At 34.5% G+C, this 20,219-nt stretch overlaps 1 protein-coding gene across 4 annotated transcripts; it reads right to left on the bottom strand.

The window, feature by feature from the left end:
• Positions 1-48: 48 nt before the first annotated feature.
• Positions 49-14,705, bottom strand: Pep (Protein on ecdysone puffs). Of its 4 annotated transcripts, none has more exons than XM_075304820.1 (5): positions 14,492-14,705; positions 12,990-13,133; positions 12,539-12,893; positions 7,087-7,304; positions 49-2,561 (listed from the first exon to the last, which is right to left on the bottom strand). In XM_075304820.1, exons 2-5 carry the CDS (start codon positions 12,998-13,000, stop codon positions 1,073-1,075), a joined length of 2,073 nt encoding a protein of 690 aa, XP_075160935.1. In that variant the 5' UTR covers positions 13,001-13,133; positions 14,492-14,705; the 3' UTR covers positions 49-1,072. The 4 variants fall into 4 exon arrangements, with proteins under 4 accessions (XP_075160935.1, XP_075160936.1, XP_075160937.1 ...); XM_075304821.1 differs by lacking the exon at positions 14,492-14,705 and adding an exon at positions 13,275-13,390; XM_075304822.1 differs by lacking the exon at positions 12,990-13,133.
• Positions 14,706-20,219: the final 5,514 nt, after the last annotated feature.

Genomic DNA, 20,219 nt, shown 5'->3' with positions numbered 1-20,219 from the left:
CACCACCACATACTCACAAATCCAAAGGAATTGAGAAATAAAAAGGCATTTGTAGTTTTTTTGTTTTGTTTATACACTTACATTGGTATGGGTTTTTTATTTAAATTTTTAATTTCTTTTGTTCACGGTTCTCCAATGCTTTCTATATAGCTTGTTTACTAGACTATATCATGTAATTTATATTATCGCCTCTTCCTCTCCTCTTGTTAATGGAGGAGATTTGAGTCTTCTTTTTTTTTGTATTTATGGATAAGTATACCTCTGCTGATAATTTTATGTTTTTTTTTTTCTTTTGATGTTTTATTTAGCATTCATCAAAAAAATGTGTTGTATAGAGTACAATACTTATTTTTAACTAAAAAAAATCTTAAAGTATAATTTTATATAAATTGTGGTTTCTTTTCTTTTTGAATTGAGATGTAGGCTGCTCCAAATTTTCGCCTAGCCAAAAAACACCACCACCATCACCAACATTTTTCTTCATCTTCGTCATTAAATGGAGAGGATGGATTGATAGTCAGGTTGTAAAAATGATGGCGACGACAATGGTCGGCGGACGAAACATGCTTTTTCCTTTATTCGTTCATTTTTTGTTGTTTATTTTTTTTTTTTTTTTAGAAATTCTTATCATTAAAATGTGGGATTTCCCGTTGCTATTGGTTGTCATTCAAAGTGTTACGTAATGGAATTATTATTTATGTTATTATTTGTTATTGTTATTACCATTATGGATGTTTTGGTTGGTAGGTTACAATTTAAAAACTTTTGGAAAGCTCTCGAGATACGATGATGGCTTGTCCCCGCGATCTTTACTTGTTTGCAATCTTCATTATACGGATATAGGTTTGTGAGGATTGGTTAGTACTATAGTATGTATATATTGTTATAATTTATGTATATTTGACAAAAAAAATGTAATGAAATTTTATGAAAATCATATTTGCTGAATATAAATATTCGCGTCAAACACTTTCACTAAGACCTTTCCAACAGTCCAGGGAAAGTTTTTCTCCTCCTATATTATGGATAAATATTTGGGTGTTTTGTTTTATGTGAAAGATGTGTTATATCTTTAGTAACGGTTGTAACGGCCACGTCCACGGTTACGCGGCGTACCCTTGGCAGCGGATGCTGCTGTTCCCTTGGCTGCGGGTGTGGCTTTCTTTGCGGGTGAGGCTTCTGAGGCAGCTGGTGTGGCGGGCGCAGCAGTCTTGGCGGGAGTTTTGGCTGGAGTCTTGGCTTCCTTGACTGGCTCGGGTGCGGGTTCAGGTTCTGCTTCGGCCTCGGCTTCAGCTTCACCATCGCCTTCCTGGGCATCGTCATTAGCTTCCATTTCTTCACCATTTTCTTCACCTTCGCCGGCCTCTTCACCATTTTCATTCATTTCGACATCTTCGTCGTCACCGGTGGCCTCAGATGGATCGTACAATTCACCCTCGCCACCCTCACCACCTTCGGCAGCTTCACCACCTTCGGTTGCTTCGGTAGCCTCACCATTGGCAGCAGCTTCGGCTTCTTCAACCTTACGCTTCTTGCGTTCGCTTTCTTCAATGGCGGCAGCTGCACGCTTTTGGGCAATCTTGGTATCGCTGGCCTTCTCGTTGATGAACTTCAAGAAGTTGCGGTGATGGGTTACAGTGCGAGAGTGAACCTCAACGGTCTTCTCGGTGTCAAAGAACTTGCCGCACAAAGAGCACTCGTAGCATTCCAGTTTGGTAATGAGGGCTGTGCCCACTGGACGAGTCCAGTTGTATTTGGGCAAACGGTTGTCAACTTCAGTGGGGATTTCATCACCCTCGTTGAAATCCAAAATGCAATCCTCAGGATCAACTGGCAGGGGGACCTCTTCTTCACCTTCTTGGGTTTCGTTGAGTTCATCACCTTCCTTGGTTTCATCGGCACCCTCTTCATCTTCCTTCTTAGCGCCATCTTCACCCTCAGCGTCTTCACCTTCACCATCTTCTTCGCCTTCCTTCTTGACTTCAGCACCATCGGCAGCTTCGGCCTTCTTGGCGGCGACCTTCTTCTTCTTCTTGGTGGGTGGGCGAACATCCTTCAATTCCTCTTCCTCGGTGAGGATAGGCAAGGTCTGACGTTTACGTTCACCAACCTTGGTGTTCTTTTCGGCAGCCTTGATCAAGTGATCGGCAGCCAGCAAGTGAGAGTCATAATCAATGCGGGTAGCGAATTCCTTGCTACATTCAGCGCACTTGGGATGCAAGAACTTCTTCAATTGCAAGTGACCCTCGGATTTACGATGAGCAGAAATGTGACCATGGAAGTTCAAGTCGCACATGGTACAGTAGTCCAATTGGCGTTGCTTGCTCTTGCCCATACGCTTCAAGCGATCCAATTCAATTGATTTCAATTGCTCAGCAATCTTAGCTTCCTGACGGATCATGTTGGCCTTAAGACGGTAGCTTTCTTCAATACCTTCACGCATCATCAAGTGAGTACGTCCCTTAATGTGGTTTTCAAATGAATTGGCATCCCACATGTGCTTCTTGCACAAATGACAGTAGAACATGTCGTTGGGTACGTTGGCATAGGGAGATTCCTTGCTGTTTTTTTAGATTTCCCCCAATTCAAGAGAAATGTGTAAAGGAAAGAAATAAACGGAGATAAATTAGTGACATGGATAATTGATTTTGAGTAATTAAGGGGGGGAATGATTTGATGATTCGAATGGAATAATTCAATCGCGTGGGCAAATATGGAAAGTGGGGGAAGTGATGAAAGAAATGCAAAGGGAGCCATAAGGAAAAAAACGAGAGAGAATACATATGCTAGAATGATGCTGGAGTTGGGAGATATTTTTCTTTTTTTCGAAGGGAATAAAATTAAATTAAACTTTGTGGAGAGTAGTAATGAATAAAATGGGCATTTTAATTTAAATAAATTAATGCATTTTGTTTCTAATATACAGCTTGAAATATTCTTTTTGTTTTAGATGTGAGATATGTTGCAATTATTTAGGTTTGTATAACGTCTAAATGAATTTAAACCAACTTTTAATGTAATAAGAAATATAGGAAATGTTTCGAAAAAATACACTAAGATTTCGGCATTAATGAAATATGCAAATAAAGAAAAGATTTATCAGATATAACAATAAATTCGTAGGGAAATAAAATCGAAGTCAACATATTCCCGCACATTGAATTTACAAATGGTTTGAAGAATTGATAAACTGTCGTTATTTGAATGGATGGAGGATCTGATTTGAATGCCATTAGATCTAAATGTAGCGTTTATCAGACTAACTGCCTGTTCCGAGAAGTGTTTAGAGAATTGGAAAAAAGAAGAGTATTATATCTCAGGGGGATTACTTTAAAGGACACAAGATAGTTATTGATAAAAAAACTGCTATTGATTTTTTTTGATTGGACTTCAATTAAGCTGCCTCATTGGCTTTGTATTACGAAATAAATGGAAATTGAAATCTTTCCGAAACGGCTATGGACTACTGGAAATATCTCAATATTAAACTAAAACGACTGTCTGGTGAGAACTGCAAAGATGAGTTGACAATGCTGGGAATCCTCTTATACCCAGCGAGAATATTATACAATAGCAAATGGCCAATGGAAATTCTGAAATGGTCGCAAGCAAACAAAAAATAATGTCAATGAATTAGAGCAGTTTCTCCCACCAAACTCCCATAGCCATACAATCTTGAAGGTGACATAGTTAAAAAATTGGTAAGTGAATACCTTTAAATGGAAATTTTGGTTCACTTGTGCAAGGGGGCACTCCTTATGAGGAAATATTTCTCTGCATTCCCATTACCCAGAACTAAATGGTAAACATGGACGAGATGTGAGCACACATTATAGATAGCGAGAAATAAACAACAAATGTGTGGACTACGTGGTAAGGCATTATTCTGAATTATACAGTATTGCTGGAGGTATGACACAAATGCTCTTCGTAGGCTATTTTTAAATCCATTTTTGCTGGGAGAATTTGGTCGGAGTTCCTGCGTATTTGTTTTTTTTTTTTAATAATGGGTCCACATTTTTTTTCCTGACACCCATATAAATACTAGCTTTGGAAGGATAATAAATAAATCTGGCATGTATGAGGGTTCATGCTTTTTTCATACTAAACTTGCTATACAAGTTAATATTCTTTGGAACTGTATATCATTGCACATAGAATTGTATTGGAAATTGATAATGCAACAAGAATTTGAAGAGTGGGTTACTAAGAAAATCAGTTCACAGCTATTCCGAGCGAACACCTACAAAGCGTTGGAAAATCCATATTTGGTTGGCGCAATATACATAAATGAAGATATTCTTCGGAATTGGATAGTATTGCACTCAGAATTATAATGCGAAAGAGTTTGAAGAGTAGGGATAATAAGTTTGACAGCTTTTTTAAAATTTGACTACATCAGGAATTTATAGTCGTCTTGAGCAAAATCGTTCACCGTAGTGATTAGGACTTATCGTTCCTGTTTTAGAAAACAACTAGTTCCTTTAAATCGCTCCTTCATTGCATCTCGTTTTAATAATTCGCACCGGTTTTAATATTTGCCATCACTGCCGTCTACTACCATCAGAGGAACTAGAGTCTTTATATCGTTCCTTCGTTCCTTTTCTGTTCCTTTGAATAAATTCAATCATTCAACTGTTCGACTCTCTTTCACAAGTAAGTAGTGGAAGAAGAATGGTCCGTTTTATTAGCATTTTTGAAATTGTTTTATTTGTTTTCTCTCTAACCTTCTCTCAGAGAGTGTCTGCTTATGATGGTGTCATAAATAAGAAAATGAACTATAGAAACGAAAGGGCCGGTCGTTCCATTTGGTGACTAGTTCGTTCCGGAACGACACAAGACTATTTATAGACATTGTCCCAGTCGACAGTCATCCGATTGGACCGTACATTATAAAAACTCTCCTAAGGATAAAAAAAGTCACATTCGTTTGTTTAAAAAAAATCAAGAATTTGAATTGTTTCATCAGCATCTACTTGGATGGCTCCTAGCCCGACTATTTTCTGTTCTCACATCTAAACAAATAGTGCCGGGGAAAAATGTATTTACTATAGAAAAAATTATGAATTAGGAGATTTGAACTTTTTAAAGGAATTATATTTATTAACGAATTGAGTCAGAAAATGGATTTTACTATGGTGAGCCGGGGAATTCAAATGACCAGTTATCAATCAAAAATTGTCTTGAATTGAGAAACGGACGGATAGACAATTGCCAAAAATAATTGGGGGTTTTCATTCATCATATTATATTACTCTGGGCAATGTTATAATGCCTCCAACATAAAATGCGGTTAATATCTTGAAGTTTACAGAATCAAAACATCATGAACGTGAGGAATAGGGTTTTTTTTCCCGGGAATTTCCGGAAATTGGCTATTTTTTTGCTCCCGCTTTCCCGGGAATTAAGTGCGGGAATTTTCCGGGAATTATTCTTTACATTATTTTATATATAATAGAGGGTTTAAGCTTGAAATCTACAAACTGGCTGTTCATGAAACACAAAATCGACTCGGGGCGAATGGTTCGTCTAGATTGAAGCTAAAATAACTTTAGATCTATTTGCTAGAAAATCCTGAAATTTGACATGAACTCATTAGTTTTGATTTACTATCGAACAACGAAAAAAAATTGGGATTCCACAGACTCTGGTTTTCGAGATATCAATATGGTTTTTTTTTTACGAATCGTTCGTCTCGAGGCGAACGAAAATTCCACGAACAGGCAGTAAAAGTGGATTTGAAATTCCTCTATTTTTGATATGGCTAATGGCAGTTGAAATCTAATTAAAGTTGATTTTGGAAGTGTACTGTGAATGACTATGGTACCATGTAGTAGTAGTCGTGGGTTCTAGCCCTGATTCTAACGTACCACCAAAAATTGTTAAAAAGAATTTATGATTATCATATTTCTGAGTAAACATTTATACCCAAAGGGACATTTTACCTTATACCCACATTTGGAGTTTTTATGAAATATTAAAAATTCCAGCCTTTATTAAGAAAGTTACTTTAATTTCAAATTTATACCCTATACACATTAGGCACGAAATCTATTAAAAGTGGATTTATAAGTAAGGTTAGGTATAGTGGCAGCCCGCTATATCAGGTTCACTTGGACTATTCAGTCCATTGTGCTACCACAGTGGTGAACTTCTTTTGTGACAGTTGAAACAGAAACAAACACTTGTAACAGAAGTTACAAGTGGATTTTGGAAGTGTAATTGTCATCTAATAACCCATTCATTAGATGATACTGTATTTCAAAGCTTTCGACTTTAAGAAATATACAAAAATTATATTTTTGTGAGAAGAAATATATGCAGACTATATTTTTAAAGAATATTTCAAGCTGTTTATACGCATATTACACCGAAAGTGGGATGATATGAAATTAACAATATAAAAAAAAAAAAAATACAATCCCCATTATGATGATAAAAGATATCAAAAAAAAAATATATATATGAAAAAATATATGGCTATAATGACAAAATGATAAATAAAACTTAAAACTAGAATGAGAGCTTCTTATAACAATATACAAAATAAAAAGAAGATAGAAACAAATAAGAAAATATCTCTAAATATATATATATGCGGAAGAGAAATAATGCCCGCCCCAGAAATTATTTTATAATCCCATATAGAAATAACCCTAACCCATATACAATGGCAACAACAAAACAGCACAAACACCTAAAAGAGAACTCTGAGGATTTTTGCTAGAAAGCAAATAAACTGGAACTCTTTTTGTTTTCTTTCGTTAGGTATTGGCTGCCGGTTGCTCATCATTTTTTTTTTTTATATATGATGGTATATATAATAGCCGCCCTTTTGGTTTGCCCATATATGCCTAGTATAGAAAATATTTGTATGGACTTAAGTAGAAAAAGAGAATTAACAAAAAGCTATTTATACATATATATAAAAAAAATGTAATTTTTTCTATAAAACAAAATATTTTCCAGAAGAAAAATATTTTTAGAAATTATTTTTTTTTTTTTGGGTACTTAAGTGTTCTTAATTTGAAGATTTTTTTTCATTGTAAAATTTTTTGGTTTTGTGGTATTTTTGTTTAGGCTTACCTCTCAGTTTTCTTTTCGCCAGAAGCGGAATCCTTCTTTTTATTGGTGGCATTTTTAGCCAAAAGTTTCTTTGCACGATCAAAGGCATTCTGTTTACGAATACCACCACCAGCGCCGGGCTTTTGAGCTGATTTAGCACCAGCACCAGCACGGTTTTGGAAAGTTCCTTGGCCACGACGATTGTTCATACGATTGCCACCGACACCACGATTGGCCATCTGTTTTTGTTTTTTGGAGTTTTTGTTGTGATTTTAGGAATATATGAAATATGCGCATGATACAATATCACATTTGTTTTTTTAAACAGTTTTTGTTTTTATGGTCATTGGAAAGGGTACAATAGATAATAAATAAGGACCATATCACAATATTACATTTGTTTATATGATTAACACACAGTAATTTATATAGAAAATGCATTGATTTATGATATTACATTATAAAACATTGTTTTTTGTTATAAAAAAAGAAGAGAGTGTTTATATTAATTTGTCCATAGCGCATTGCATATTCGATTTTTTCACATTTGTTGTGGCCATTCAATATCGTTGCAGAAACATTGGCATTATATGGTATGGTGGATTCCGGGATTCGGTTGAAGTTTTTTTTTGTTTTTTTATAGGTCGTTGTCATGGTGGTGGCAATCATTTTTTGGTATCAAGGTGGATTTTATTCATGGTGCACAAGGCAACAATATTCACCATTTGTTATTTTATTCATACATTTTCATTAGGGTTTGGAAAATGTGTTGAGTTTGAAACATTTGTTTGTTTATAATCATCAAATGATAAAAATACATATAAAAATTTAAAATAAAGTAAAAATTATGATTTAACATTTTTGCCGTCGAGAAACCCAATCACATTCAAGCGATCATCAAGACAATACATTTTTTTGTAGCAAGCAGAGTATTTTGTTTTTTATGTGGAAATCAATCAGTTTTTCGCGTTTTGGTTTGAAGTTGACACCAGAGTAGACACACACAGGCCACACACAAGGAATCATCACACAATTTGAAGTCGCGCGTCCATCGAGATTTGGTATCGAGGAGATTTTCAAGATGAATATTTTATTTTTGTTCAGTTCATTTCATTGGTACATCGTTTGCCAATCAAGTTGTGTTGCAAAATTTGTCGATTGTGGTATTTTTCATATTCGTTTTTGTTGATTTTGTTTCGGGAGATGGTGATAAAGAACAAAACAACAACGATATCACATAATTTCAAGTTTCAAGAGTTGTGTGTGTTTGAAATTTTTTGTTGTTCATTGTGGAAGCAGCGCAAGCGCATTTGGTTGATAATTAAATACATATTTATTTAAAAAAACAAATTTCAATTTTTTTTTCGTAAAACAAACAGAAAAGTAGATTTTTCAAAAGTGCGCACAGCATTGGGAACAACGATAAAAAAACAAAAAAACAATTGAAAATTGTTTTCATTTTAAAACACACAACAACATCGAGAAAAAGTTGCAGAGGTTTATGTTCACCCATTGTTTTTGTACAATTCGACAATAGCAACAGCAACAATAATAATGTCATGGAAATTGCATCCACATCAATCAATCAAACGAGATCAAGCATTTTAGTGAGAGAGAATGCATCATCATATCATCATCATCACATTTTGTTTTTGGTTTTTTTTGTGTCATCACCACCGTTGTTGAAGAAGATTGTGGTTGGTTTATAAATTAGTAGGCAGTGGTGTGGTGTGTTGGCGCAGGTTGTTTGGATGGATGTGTGGCAGAAGCGAGCGCGCAAGTAAATCCAAAGACCAAAGTTTACAAAAACATAGCATTTTTGTTTATGTTTTGAAGAAGGGACAACGAGACAAGTGCAACAATTTTTCATGTTTACACAAGAGAATCGTTTATGTTTTTTTTTTTTTTGTTTTGTTTATGGAAAGGGAGAGAGAAAATAAAATAAAATTTACAATTAGAATGGTTATGGTTTTTCACTTTCTTGTTTTTTTTTTTTGTGGATATAATCCAGAAAATGTAATTATAATTATCTATAAATGTAGTTTTGTTTGTTTGTTTGGTAGCAATTAAATTACTAAAAAAAATACATTTCGTAAGACTAGGAGAGAGAGAGAAAAAATTATTTAAAAAGTAATTTTTTCATTATAATTATTATAAGAAAACGAAAGATTGGTTTATTTTATAATTTGATTGTTAATTGGTCTTAAAAATATATGACAGTAGACTGTAAAATGGTAATAAGGTGGTCATCGGTTCTAGAGAAAAAATATGTCTACGTGTTTTGTTAAACAATTTGAAAAAATTATATGGTCGTTTCTTGGTATGATGGTTTGTTGCATTTTGGTTGAGTTTTCATTCTTATTTTCAAAAGCAATTTCAAGTTAAAAAAAAAATAATAATAATTATAAAAGCAATAAACATTAAATGCTTGTACTTAAATATTTCTAAAAAATATATATAATATTATATACAATAAATAAAATGAAAATAAAATCATTAACCAAAGAATTATAATTCTAACCTAGTTTCTGTCTTAAACAAAAAAAAAACGAGAGGAGCAGCAGCATCGTTTAAGTGAAAAGTTTTAATAATGGTAAGATAATAGTACGAAAGATGAGGGGACCGTTTTTAAGAAGAAATATATGTTAAGAAATAATTAGTGGTGTCGTGAGGGCTACGAGATCAGCTTCTGCTGACAAAATCATACGTAAAATTATGAATCATATTAAAGCAACTGTTGACTTGTTCGTATTGTATGGTTATGTGGAATATATGCTTGTTGCAATGTAATATGAAATAATAAAAGTACATGTGGTTAGTGGTTGGCCTTTGTCGAGTGCATATGAAACCATTCCCTAGCTTCATATGTTATTGGTTTTTTTTTTCTATTTTGAAACTTGTTTTTTAATCAATAATTAGCAAAAATGAAACAGAAAATCTGCATAATTCATCATTTGATTTTCCGATGACTAACTGCAATTAGTAGTGAACATATTTGATATTTACATATGCAATAGATAGAACAACTGTAAAATTTTTGCTACAAAGGCATTGCGATACCATTAATGCTATTGAGCAATTAAAATATATATACGGTCGGTATCCAACCCTAATGGGGTAAGTGTATATAGCAAAAAAAAAAAAAAAAATAAGTTGACTGATGTGTTTCACACTTTTACGGGGTATAATAAAGGAATAAATATTCCAATTATAGGGTGATGTACAAAAATGGAACAAACACAATACTTGACTTTCATCACTAATTTGGGCAAGCAAATGATGAACAGCATGTGTGACTAAAGTGTAGAAACAATTATGTTTCAAATATATGCAAGGGATCTATAGTGGCGACATGGTTAGACTTGCGAGGATATTCACATTTGGGAGCTGCATTAAATCTTCGAAAAACAAATAAATTCCAAATTCCATGCAACAAAAACAATACTTGACTTTCATCACTGAGTGAGGCTACAACTTTGATTTGGGCATGTAAATGATGAACAGCATGCTGGACGAAATTGTAGAAGCAATTATGTTTCAAATATATGCAAGGGATCTATAGTGGCGACATGGTTAGACTTGCCAGGATTATATTTTTAGTGGTTAACTCACGACCCCTTGCATTTGACCGAACACCAAAAATTGTTCAGTGGTGGATTATCCCCTTTCAGTAATGCTGGTGAGTGTTTGAAAGTGGTTTCACAGCTAAAAAAAAGGAGGTCCCTTGTCATTGAGCTAAACATGGAATTGAGCAGCACTCAATTATAAGAGAAGTTCACCACAACCTTATACTATTTCAGAAATATAAGGCTGCCACCTATCCTAATCCTTGAAATTTAATCAATGTGCAATCGAAAAATGGTTAAAACCTTTTTGGGAAAGATATGGACAAGGGGGGTTTTGAACATGGATTCTATACAGAGAAACCTCTTAGAGGGTCGCTAACATTTCGTTCAAAATAGAAAGGTGTTCCCATATTTAATCATATACCCCATATTTAATGTTCACTTTTCAGAAGTTTCATTGCACAGTCGAACTCCCCTATATAATGAATCTTGACGGGACCAGTAAATTTCTAAATTATATAGAAACTTTATTATACGGAAATTATATGAGAATACAAGAAAATTGGAAAAGAAAATGCAGTAATTTTGAAATTCGTTCATTATAAAGAGAGCTTCACTGTAGAGAAGTTTTTCCTGTTATGAGAAAATTCAGCATCGGCTCCGTTAAAAACAGCTGTTCGTTTTCCAATTCGGCATTCTCATTCGGTATTTGTGTAAAACACAACTACACGCATTGAACTTCTTAAAATACCTGGCATAAATCCTATTATTTTGAAAATTTTGGATATGAAGCATTCATTTTCTGTTGAAGGTCGGAATTTTAAATACGACTCCCCCCAAAGAGTAAATTTACTTTTCCCATAATTTGTCATAATGTTGAGAATGTAGAATTTTCATTTTTCTTAAATATGAAAGAGTATCTCGTATTGGGAAATCTTCAAATAGTTATTCTATGGTCAAACATGATCTTGTATTCCAAGTAAAACAAAGCCAATAGAATTCCTACTGCATTTAGTTTATCTAAACCTGTTATTAGCTTGTGCGCCATTTTAAGAACCCGCATTTGGGTTTATGCTTGTTCTCATTCTCCCCCATGCGATATAGTTGAATAAGCGACACACATAAAAAAAAATCTGTGCGTGGCTTAGTCTTCTTAGATGTTAGAAACATATACACATAGATTTTTTTAGCGCCAAATCTCTTTGGATGGGCACAAATGCTTGGCATTTTAATGTTTTCTCACTTGCAGCTACCTGCCAGCGGCTTGTACTTATGCCGGTTACGCTTACTGAATAATATCTAAAAGTACTATTGTAGAAAGGTGATTGACATGGAATCACGTAGCATCTATGGAATTTGTGGTATTGAGCCTATTTTGGGTATGTACAAGTATACATATACATACATATATTTGTAGAGAAAAAAAAACACAACACTAGACACACCACCATAAATGAGTAATATGAAAATTAAGGGATGAAAGATTATTGTTTAGCAGGAAATAGGAAAAAGAGGAAACTAGAATTTCTCGAGTTCGTTATATGATACTTGATGATTTCGGGATAGAATTATCCTATTATGCCAAACATTTCTTATGTTTATAGTGAAAACGGTTTGTTCTCTATTTATATATCAAGCAATTCCACTAATCCTCCCCCATTTTGTTTTACATAACTTCTTCGTACCATCATTTTATATACTATGTGTATTATATAAAAAAAACTTCTGCTGCTACTCTCTTTTATCTTTTATCCCCTGGTAGAGGAGTACAACTAACAAATCTATGAAAACCTAAATTGTTGTTCCTAATGTTTTATAAATCTTTTAGATTAAAAATTAACACAAATAATAAATATAAGTATAAACTTAAAATAAATAGAAATTGGTAATAAAAATCATATACATACCGGTCCGCCACGTTGACCACCACGATTCATATTGCCACCACGGGGCATATCCAATAGAGATGGAGGATTTTGATTGCGGAATAAATTGTTGAGCAAATTATTAGCCAAATTGATGGCTTGGGCATTCATCTGGCCGCCGCCGCCACCACCACCGCCTCCTTGGCGCATATTACTGCCGCCAAAGCCACCGCCAGAATTTTGATTTTCCCATGGGGACATCATGTTACCGCCACCCATGCCGCGGTTTGCCATGGGACCGTAGTTGCCACCACTGAAATTGCGGTTATTGTTGCGATTTTGATTACGGAAAGCCATATTATTTTTGTTCTGATTATTATTGGCTGCTACTTTAACGCTGCAAGAAATAAAGAAACAAAATTAATTTCAGTTACAACTATAGCTGCGACTTATTGAATTGCTACGTATAACACAACATAAAAGCTTTTCCTACCTGGGACACATATTGTTGATAAATAAATTATATTATATGGGAGATTTGGGATATAACTTAAATAAAGGATGAGCTATGTCTTTTTTTAAGCAGATGTGAGGGTGGGATTTCAAACAATATTCTACTAAGGACAACACAAAGCAGCTGAAAATAAACAAAAACAAAGCGCACACGACACAAAAACAACTTTAAAAAATTGTGCAATACAATTTTAGCCGAAATATAAATAATTACTTGTTCTTTTTTTTAGTAATTTAACAAAGAAAAATATAAAAAAATTCTCACTTTCTAGTTTAGTATGTACACCAATTTTAAGGTTAGACTACTACTTGTAAAAATACAACACTGTTAACACTCTCCGCAACCAAAGGCAGTCGATGTTAACTAAACCAGAGATGTTAAACGACTGACATTAGTCGTTGACAGCAGTGGCTAAAGAAGCATAGTAGAAAAGAGGAGAGCGGGGTGGTTAAAACAAGCATTTTTTTAAGGGTTAGAAATTGTTACAATTGGTAGAGAGAGAAAAATTAAGTAAGAAGAGGGTAGGTAGATGGTCATCACGAACAAAATTCCCAGGTATATAAAATAATAATACAATGATATGCTTCTTACGCCAGGTGAAATCAATTTTAGACCATTTAACTATATATCGCAGTGGATTTTACAGTCTTAAACCGGTTTTTCGTCTCTGGACAAAATATCATTAACACCGGCATTCATTTAAAAGGGGAAATACTTGACAAAGGCAAGATGTAAAAAAACATGACACGCCAAATGAGAAGTCAAATAACTCATAAAGGGGGGGGGGGAGCAAGAAAGAGACAGAAAAAAGTGGTAGAGAACCAATGGAACAATGTGGAAAACAAAATGGCGCGAGCGTGTACTTCGAAATTAGCACAAATGAATGAAGAGCTGACGTGCAATGGTAGCAAATAAAGGCATGAAGCCGGCCGGTTTTTTTTTTTCTATAAACCACGAGAAAACTTAGTTTTCTTAAATAAATCATAAAATAACATTAACTTATTAACTCATACAACCTATCGTATCTAAAGGTACAGTACTCTGCATTAATACACATTCATATGTATGTGCACCACCGCTAATAACGACCCCGTTTTCGTGTTTTTTACAAGCCAGCACATGGGTATGTATTCAGCTAAAAATGACAGTATGTGAAGGCTGGGTAGACATGGAAATCGTACAAAAAAAAATGTGACTGCCAGATACAGACAGAACCTCCCCCCCCAGAAAATTAATTTTCATTTGCACGAAAATGACTCCTTAAGAAAATATTACATAATTAAAAAAAAAACTGAAGGGAAAAATTATATTTTAATACGTTGTAAAAAAAATGGTTAAATTTCGTTTCATGTTCTTTACACATACACACACACTCATGCATTAAATGACTCATTCAACTTGCAAAAAATTTTCGCACATAGATCACAAATTATATTCTAGATTATTTTTCAGTAAAGTAATTATTTAAGCACATCACATACCTTTGTAAATGTTACCGGAAATCCCGTTTAATATTTCTCAAATATATGTAATTTGTTTTTTACAATGAAATAAAAAAAGAAACCAAAATGGCTGCCTTTCAAAATTAATTCACTTTTTCTTTATTCTTGATATAAGGGAGATGATTATTTCCCGTGAAGCGCAGCGCCGAAAAACACAACTTCACTTGACGAACGACAAACAATTACTCGTAGAGAACCGAGTGAATTTCCCATCTTTTGCGTTTTTGTGAATGTCCGGATTCGTTAAGTTATCGAAAGTCGCCTGACGAAAATTCCAACGGCGTTGCCGGTTAATTTAAATAAAAACCGCAGACGCTTTACATGAGATGACGTAGGATAAAGAACGCCGCGTCGCGCAACTCAATAAACGAGGGCTTGGAGAAATGTTTATACTCATTATATGCGTATACGCATTCAAATTTTTATTTATGACAAAACTAACTTATAATAAAACAAGTAAGGAAAGTCTAAACTCGGGCGGGGCCGACTATATTATACCCTGCACCACTTTGTAGATCTAAATTTTCGATACCATATCACATCCGTCAAATGTGTTGGGGGGCTATATATAAAGCTTTGTCCCCAATACATACATTTAAATATCACTCGATCTGGACTGAATTTGATACTACTTCTACAAAATCTATAGACTCAAAATATAAGTCGGCTAATGCAGTAGGGTGGAACACAATGTTAGTAAAAAACTAGGGTGGAACACAATGTTAGTAAAAAATAAGGAAAGTCTAAAGTCGGGCGGGGCCGACTATATTATACCCTGCACCACTTTGTAGACCTAAATTTGCGATACCATATCCCATCCGTCAAATGTGTTGTGGGCTATATAAAGGGTGATTCTTTTGAGGTTAGGATTTTCATGCATTAGTATTTGACAGATCACGTGGGATTTCAGACATGGTGTCAAAGAGAAAGATGCTCAGTATGCTTTGACATTTCATCATGAATAGACTTACTAACGAGCCACAACGTCGAATTTTCAGTGAATGGGCCCTAGAAAAGTTGGCAGAAAATCCGCTTTTTTATCGACAAATTTTGTTCAGTGATGAGGCTCATTTCTGGTTGAATGGCTACGTAAATAAGCAAAATTGCCGCATTTGGAGTGAAGAGAAACCAGAAGCCGTTCAAGAACTGCCCATGCATCCCGAAAAATGCACTGTTTGGTGTGGTTTGTACGCTGGTGGAATCATTGGACCGTATTTTTTCAAAGATGCTGTTGGACGCAACGTTACGGTGAATGGCGATCGCTATCGTTCGATGCTAACAAACTTTTTGTTGCCAAAAATGGAAGAACTGAACTTGGTTGACATGTGGTTTCAACAAGATGGCGCTACATGCCACACAGCTCGCGATTCTATGGCCATTTTGAGGGAAAACTTCGGAGAACAATTCATCTCAAGAAATGGACCGGTAAGTTGGCCACCAAGATCATGCGATTTGACGCCTTTAGACTATTTTTTGTGGGGCTACGTCAAGTCTAAAGTCTACAGAAATAAGCCAGCAACTATTCCAGCTTTGGAAGACAACATTTCCGAAGAAATTCGGGCTATTCCGGCCGAAATGCTCGAAAAAGTTGCCCAAAATTGGACTTTCCGAATGGACCACCTAAGACGCAGCCGCGGTCAACATTTAAATGAAATTATCTTCAAAAAGTAAATGTCATGGACCAATCTAACGTTTCAAATAAAGAACCGATGAGATTTTGCAAATTTTATGCGTTTTTTTTAAAAAAAAAGTTATCAAGCTCTTAACAAATCACCCTTTATAAAGGTTTGTCCCAAATACATAAATTTAAATATCACTCGATCTGGAAGAATTTGATAGAATTCTACAAAATCTATAGACTCAAAATTTAAGTCGGCTAATGCACTAGGGTGGGACACAATGTTAGTAAAAAAATATGGGAAACGTTTAAATCTGAAGCAATTTTAAGGAAACTTCAAAAAAGTTTATTTATGATTTATCGCTCGATATATATGTATTAGAAGTTTAGGAAAATTAGAGTCATTTTTACAACCTTTCGACTACGCAGTGGCGATTTTACAAGGAAAATGTTGGTATTTTGACCATTTTTGTCGAAATCAGAAAAACATATATATGGGAGCTATATCTAAATCTGAACCGATTTCAACCAAATTTGGCACGCATAGCAACAATGCTTATTCTCCTCCCTGTGCAAAATTTCAACTAAATCGGAGTTAAAAATTGGCCTCTGTGGACATATGAGTGTAAATCGGGCGAAAGCTATATATGGGAGATATATCTAAATCTGAACCGATTTCAACCAAATTTGGTACGCATAGCAACAATGCTAATTCTACTCCCTGTGCAAAATTTCAACTAAATCGGAGTTAAAAATTGGCCTCTGTGGTCATATGAGTGTAAATCGGGCGAAAGCTATATATGGGAGATATATCCAAATCTGAACCGATTTCAACCAAATTTGGCACGCATAGTAACAATGCTAATTCTACTCCCTGTGCAAAATTTCAACTAATTCGGAGTTAAAAATTGGCCTCTGTGGTCATATGAGTGTAAATCGGGCGAAAGCTATATATGGGAGCTATATCTAAATCTGAACCGATTTTGCTGATATTTTGCAAGTTTTTCGAGACTCATAAAATATTCGGATGTACGGAATTTGAGGAAGATCGGTTGATATACACGCCAATTATGACCAGATCGGTGACAAATATATATGGCAGCTATATCTAAATCTGAACCGATTTTTTCCAAAATCAATAGGGATCGTCTTTGAGCCGAAACAGGACCCTGTACCAAATTTTAGGACAATCGGACTAAAACTGCGAGCTGTACTTTGCACACAAAAATACATCAACAGACAGACAGACGGACAGACGGACATCGCTAAATCGACTCAGAATTTAATTCTAAGCCGATCCGTATACTAAAAGGTTGGTCTATGATTACTCCTTCTTGGCGTTACATACAAATGCACAAACTTATTATACCCTGTACCACAGTAGTGGTGAAGGGTATAAATATGGGAAACGTTTAAATCTGAAGCAATTTTAAGGAAACTTCGAAAAAGTTTATTTATGATTTATCGCTCGATATATATGTATTAGAAGTTTAGGAAAATTAGAGTCATTTTGACAACTTTTCGACTAAGCAGTGGCGATTTTACAAGGAAAATGTTGGTATTTTGACCATTTTTGTCGAAATCAGAAAAACATATATATGGGAGCTATATCTAAATCTGAACCGATTTCAACCAAATTTGGCACGCATAGCTACAATGTTAATTCTACTCCCTGTGCAAAATTTCAACTAAATCGGAGTTAAAAATTGGCCTCTGTGCTCATATGAGTGTAAATCGGGCGAAAGCTTTATATGGGAGATATATCCAAATCTGAACCGATTTCAAGCAAGTTTGGCACGCATAATTACAACGCTAATTCTACTCCCTATGCAAAATTTCAACTAAATCGGAGCAAAAAATTGGCCTCTGTGGGCAAATGAGTGTAAATCGGGCGAAAGCTATATATGGGAGCTATATCTAAATCTGAAGCGATTTTGCTGATATTTTGCATGTTTTTCGAGACTCATAAAATATTCGGATGTACGGAATTTGAGGAAGATCGGTTGATATACACGCCAATTATGACCAGATCGGTGAAAAATATATATGGCAGCTATATCTAAATCTGAACCGATTTTTTCCAAAATCAATAGGGATCGTCTTTGAGCCGAAACAGGGCCCTATACCAAATTTTAGGACAATCGGACTAAAACTGCGAGCTGTACTTTGCACACAAAAATACATCAACAGACAGACAGACAGACAGACGGACAGACAGACGGACAGACAGACAGACGGACATCGCTAAATCGACTCAGAATTTAAATCTAAGCCGATCCGTATACTAAAAGGTTGGTCTATGATTACTCCTTCTTGGCGTTACATACAAATGCACAAACTTATTATACCCTGTACCACAGTAGTGGTGAAGGGTATAAAAATACAAGCTACCAATAAAGACTATGATAAAGCTTTCAAATTTTTTTTTACAAAGGTTAAGAATTCAATTGGAGAAAATCGTGATTTCAAGACAAGACGGACAGATTGGGACCAAGAATCATTCCGAAACTGAACATATAACCAGTCCACATGTACTCAATTCTGAAGAATATTGGAAAATATTAATTCAGCCTTAAAGCATACATTTGCTGAAGAAAATTATCTAGCATTTTCATTACTTTCTATTTTTATAAAACTTACGCTGTAAGAATAAAATTTGCTCGTTTTCTTTTTTTCGAATTCCTGGCTACGTCCATGCCCATGGATCTCACCCCAATTACGTTTTAAGTGCTGTCTCAAATAATAAATAAAAGGCTAATTACTTTTAGTACTTAGTACTTCTAACAGTAGTGATGGCAAAATACCTTAAGATTTTTGGTACCATTCCCATCAAAGTTGATAATTATATTTACACTTAAGAGCGATGGGGATGAAATGCAGGCAGGGAAATATTTGCCTTTTTAGTAAAACAAGCTGCTACAAAGACTTCCTATGATGCTGTATCACATATTTTGCCTACCTGCCTGCCAGTGTGTTTCCACACAGGTAACAGGATGTTTAAGAATTTATCCTTACTAAGAAAAAAATAAATTTATAGCGGCTTAAAACATATTGTCAAACAAAAATAGCATAGATACACTAACATAGTAGAGTATGTATACATTGTCATACATTATGCCTATTATTGGATTGTTAACTGTTTTGTAAGTATTTCTCATACTAACTGCACTAATTCGAAATTGGGTGGAAGAATTCACAGTTTCAAAATAAAAGTCTAAATATAATTGAGGCGAAAATAGATTTGAGCTGCACTCAATTGTATAAGAAAATTTGTCTCTGTAAAACCTTCGTGATAAACTGCATTCTCAAAGATAGCCCAATATCCCTCATTATAATAAATTTTTCTGTTAAAAAAAACAACAATATTTTGAAGGGAAAAAATTGGAATTTAAAATTGTTAAAATGTCTTTACTTGAAAATTGTTAAAATGTCTTTACGACAAGACAGACATAATTTAAGTAAAATTTATTTATTTTTCAAAAATGAAATAAAAGTCTCTAATTTTAGAAAACTATGGGATATTTAGAGTGAATTTCAAATTTGGTAAAATTATGTAATTCATTTACATAAAAAAATCGAAAAAAATCTATAAAAGCTGAATAAAATTATATCTTTTTGGCAAATTTTATTATAACTTGATGAGAAATGATCCAAAGCAACAATTGAAAATTTTTAATTTACTTTAAATGGATAAAAAAAAACGTGAAAAATAACTATTTTAGAGCGATAAGGCCAGTAATAAGTTTGCATTATAGCGCTAAAATAGTCATTTTGTCACGGTTACCTTCCCAGCAAAATATGGAGCACTATTTCAGCAGGAGAGAGGCAGTACCAACTGCTTACAAAACAACCGAATCATCGCGGATTTTTGTGGGCAATGTCCCGATTTAGAGCAGCTTCTATAATTGCTGATATAATTGCTCATTTTAATAGAAATATTGCTCAGAAGTGATATATAATCTTGAGTAAAGAATTGTTGGTGTGAAGGAAAACAGCACTACCTTTCATGTATCTATACTGCATGAATTGGTTACAATAACGTAAACGGATGATCATAAACCAGTTTGATTACTCGTTTACGTTATTGCC

Source organism: Haematobia irritans, chromosome 4 (assembly GCF_050003625.1).
Source record: "Haematobia irritans isolate KBUSLIRL chromosome 4, ASM5000362v1, whole genome shotgun sequence".
NCBI classification, from domain to species: domain Eukaryota; kingdom Metazoa; phylum Arthropoda; class Insecta; order Diptera; family Muscidae; genus Haematobia; species Haematobia irritans.
This window is presented reverse-complemented; position numbering and strand designations above follow the sequence as displayed.

Coding starts and splice junctions, on each gene's coding strand:
- Pep (XM_075304820.1), bottom strand. Junction 7,305..12,538: donor GTGGTCAACGTGGCGGACCG/GTATGTATATGA, acceptor AAACAAAAACAG/ATGGCCAATCGTGGTGTCGG. Junction 2,562..7,086: donor GGCGAAAAGAAAACTGAGAG/GTAAGCCTAAAC, acceptor CTAAAAAAACAG/CAAGGAATCTCCCTATGCCA.